Here is a 3,630-nt window from a genome sequence, read left to right on the forward strand (position 1 = left end):
CCCCCCCCCCCCCCCCACACATACTTACTGGCCAGACACTGCTCTCCAAAGCACAGGAAGCCCTTGCTCTCCAAGCGGTTGGGCTGCATTCCTGGCTGTGTGTGAGCTGTGGGCACGCACATGCACACAGCATTTATTGGTGACATTATTGGCCACACCAGCTAAAATAACCAGATTTTGCCAGTGTCAGTTTTCCTTTTATCAGTGCTGATCCAATATGAACCAATGTATCAGTGTACCTCTATTGTTAAATATTGACATTTCATCCATAAAGCTCTTAACAGATATGAATCTTCTTACCCTCATAGGTATGTGTGATGTACAGGTGTGCAAATTGATGCAAGAGAAGGAGTCTGTCAATGCTTGAATTGGAAGGGAGTTTCTGGCCCCCATTCATGTATCTGGATCACTCCTTTCCTTGGAAATCTGAGTTCATCCTGTAGACTTCCCAATTTCATCTAACTCAGTCTCTTTTAATATTTTAAAAGCTTATAGCTAAAATCAAGCCTCAGCTGACTCATGGTGGAGAAATCCAACTTGGGATAAGGTCAAATGTTTTTTCGTAGCTTTAAATGACAGAAGTGCAACTTCCTGTTACCTAGCCTTACTTTAAAGCAGTGGTTTTCAGCCTGTGGTCTCCAGACTCCTGGGGGTCCGTAGACTACATCTAAGGGGTTTGCAAAAGATGACTGATTGATCAAAAATGTGAATACCCACACCTACAATTCAGAGGGGTTGGCACCTCCATTCAAAATTTCGAAAGGGGTCCACAAGTGAAAAAAGGTTGAAAACCACTGCTTTAAAGAATTACCTTCAGCCAAGCATGCATAAGTAAAACTTGTGTTCCATTCACAGGCGTTATCGTTTCCACACCGACTGGTAGCACTGCTTATGCTGCTGCAGCTGGAGCTTCAATGATTCATCCAAATGTTCCTGCAATCATGATCACCCCAATCTGTCCTCACTCATTGTCCTTCAGACCCATTGTTGTCCCTGCAGGAGTGGAGCTCAAGGTTAGCTTTTGTTCTCCTTGTTCAAAGATGTAAATTGTTGGAGATAAGAACATTGGCCCAGGGAGCCCTTTCTTGTCCCTAAATCCAGGCCCCTCCATTTGCAGACAGCCATTTACCCAACATTTCCTCAGAATGACTATTTGAAACCTCACACACCACTACAGGTACAAAATGGGCACATCTACACAAGATGTTTACTGTGGAGCTGCCTAATTAGCTCCACAGTAATCATCTCAGCGTCCACACATGTAGCCCTATTAGACCACAGTAAACTAATAAACTCTGTCACAGGTTAGTACTTGTAAATACAAATACTAACCTGTGGCAGAGTTTTTTAGTGCATAGCAATGCACGTGTAAATGCTGACAGGGATGATGGGCACAAGCGTGCTTCAGTGTGGGGGCTGCCTCCTGGCTAGCCCCCCACTGGAACACCCTTGTGCCCATCCAGCCCCTCTGCAGCACATTGAGCTGGATCAGGGCAGCCTTAGACTGGCAGGCTGACCCCCTGGGCCCTCTGCTAGCTGGGGCTGCTCCAACCTGGCTCGACATCCTGTGGTCCTGGGTGCACGTTCAAACACAGAGCCCAGGAGCAATAAATTCTGGTGTAGTACATGCCAGGCTTATTGCTGTGAATTAATTGCACCTGTATATGTGCCCAATAAGAAGATAAATATTATAAGATTGACCAAAGCAAAGGACATAAAGTTTGTTTATTATTAGGCACCATGCCCATATGTAGAAAAATGGTTCTCAACCATATTGATTCGAGGCAGCACTCCGTAACTTTTGTGAATTAAGCAGCACCCCATTTCAAAAACGAATTTATTTATTACAGTGTTTAACTCCTTGCAGAAGTGTTGGACAGTGGAAGCAGGCCACCTGCCAGGCAAAGAAGAGCCTGAGCCTGCACTTATCTGTTCATCTCTGCTTATCTTCCTTGCGTCTCATAGCACCCTTTAAAAGATCTCAAGTCACCTCAGGGTGCCCCAGTACCATGGTTAAGAATCATTGATGTAGAACTGTCAGGAATGGGAGTTTTTGAGACTAGCAGATGTGAGCAGATATACTTATTTAGAAGGATGATAATCTTAATTGCATATAGTTTTTGCAAAAAAAAAAAGAAGCTCCCAACACTTGTCATGTCCAGTCTGTGCTCAGAGTGGATTTTCTTGTAATAGATATTAGCCACAAATAAATTTATTTCACTGGTTTTGTGTTTTTAATATTTTGCACAACTGTTTTAGTCTGCTAGTCTATATAATGGAGAAATCTTGGTGTTTTGTAAGGGTATGAGAAGTTTAAAAAGGATTTTTTTACCATTTGAATTGGTTGTTTATTCATGGTACCTACATCAAGCTACAGTTTATCTATACAGTTGGCAATATGGCAGAAGTCAATCATCTCAAGACAACTCATACCATAAATTGTTGACAAGTGGTCAGTTGGCTAAACAAATACAGTCAGTTGACCATTTATTTGACCATGGTCAGATACTGTTAAATACTCCATGAAGCCATAAATGCCCTTGTATAGGTGGTGGCCTACCGTTTTTTCCATCATGCTGTCATTTGTTAGCAAGGGGCAGAAGTGAGGGCTCCTTGCCTCCCAGTCCTGCAGGAGGCAAGGCACATATATCCATCACCCCCTTATCCCCTCTCTCAAGGAGCAGGCATCCTTGCCCTGAGCTCTTTCAGCCAATTCTCTCATTCCCTCCTCCCCTTCATTAAGCCATATGGGGCTGCAAGAGCTAACTCTGGGTTGAGGAGGCAATGAAAACCAGCAGCATGGAAAAGCTGACCTTTATAGTTTCTGTGTATGTTTCAATTTCATTTTTTCTTACGATTTGTAACTCTTTGGGCTGACCCTGACATTCCAGGATAAACGCCAAAAAGAACGGTTGAATTTTGTTCACACTTATATGTAAGCCATGTTGCTAGTTAAACTAATTTATTACAAGTTTTTTAAATTTATTCTAATTGTTTCACAGTAGCAGTCAATGATCTTGTTTTGTTAACGTAACTTACGTAATTAACATAGATATCTAACTTATTGAAGATTAGTCTCTCACTGTTCTAATAAATTAATCCTTACATTACTTGACACTTTTACAATATTTGACCAGCCAATTGACCAGGTATTTTTGACTCCTCAAATACCCAGGCCTCTTAAATTTGAAAGTTTTACATAAAGCCTACAAAGTTCTCACATCTGTATTTCAAAACACCAATCACAAAAGTCCACCCAGAAGTAAAACTAAAACTACTGATCTCATTGAATTAGGCAGTATGTTAACTCTTACATGAAGTTCAAGTCTTCTGTAACTGGAATGCCTTTATAGTAAATAACCTTACTAGAATTGTTAGGGAAGGCTTTGCTGTGCACATAACTGTATGCCTCCATTATATTTGCAATATGCATAATAAACTTATGTCCACAACCCTGTAAAACTTTCAGCAGAAAAAGAGATGAGTAGTTCTTGTCCCTCAATTCCAATAAAGTAAACCCTAGATGAGGCATGCAGACTTGATCATAATGATTTTTCATTGAAGAATAAGCCTGGAGGAAAAATAGCAAACTTCTTCCCAGCAACTCCCTCCGTCCCCATCCCCAATTCT

The 3,630-nt window shown here is 41.5% G+C and overlaps 1 protein-coding gene across 3 annotated transcripts in view; it reads left to right on the forward strand.

Moving 5' to 3' along the window:
• Positions 1-3,630, forward strand: part of NADK (NAD kinase) — a 52,978-nt gene that overhangs the window by 41,970 nt on the left and 7,378 nt on the right. For all 3 annotated transcript variants that reach the window (XM_019511696.1, XM_019511695.1, XM_019511697.1), the window contains one exon: positions 856-1,013. In XM_019511696.1, coding sequence (XP_019367241.1) covers positions 856-1,013 — 158 coding nt within the window. The remainder of the gene's footprint in view (positions 1-855; positions 1,014-3,630) is intronic.

Source organism: Gavialis gangeticus, unplaced genomic scaffold, assembly GCF_001723915.1.
Source record: "Gavialis gangeticus isolate Ggan-Ray unplaced genomic scaffold, GavGan_comp1, whole genome shotgun sequence".
In the NCBI taxonomy this organism is placed as follows: Eukaryota; Metazoa; Chordata; order Crocodylia; family Gavialidae; genus Gavialis; species Gavialis gangeticus.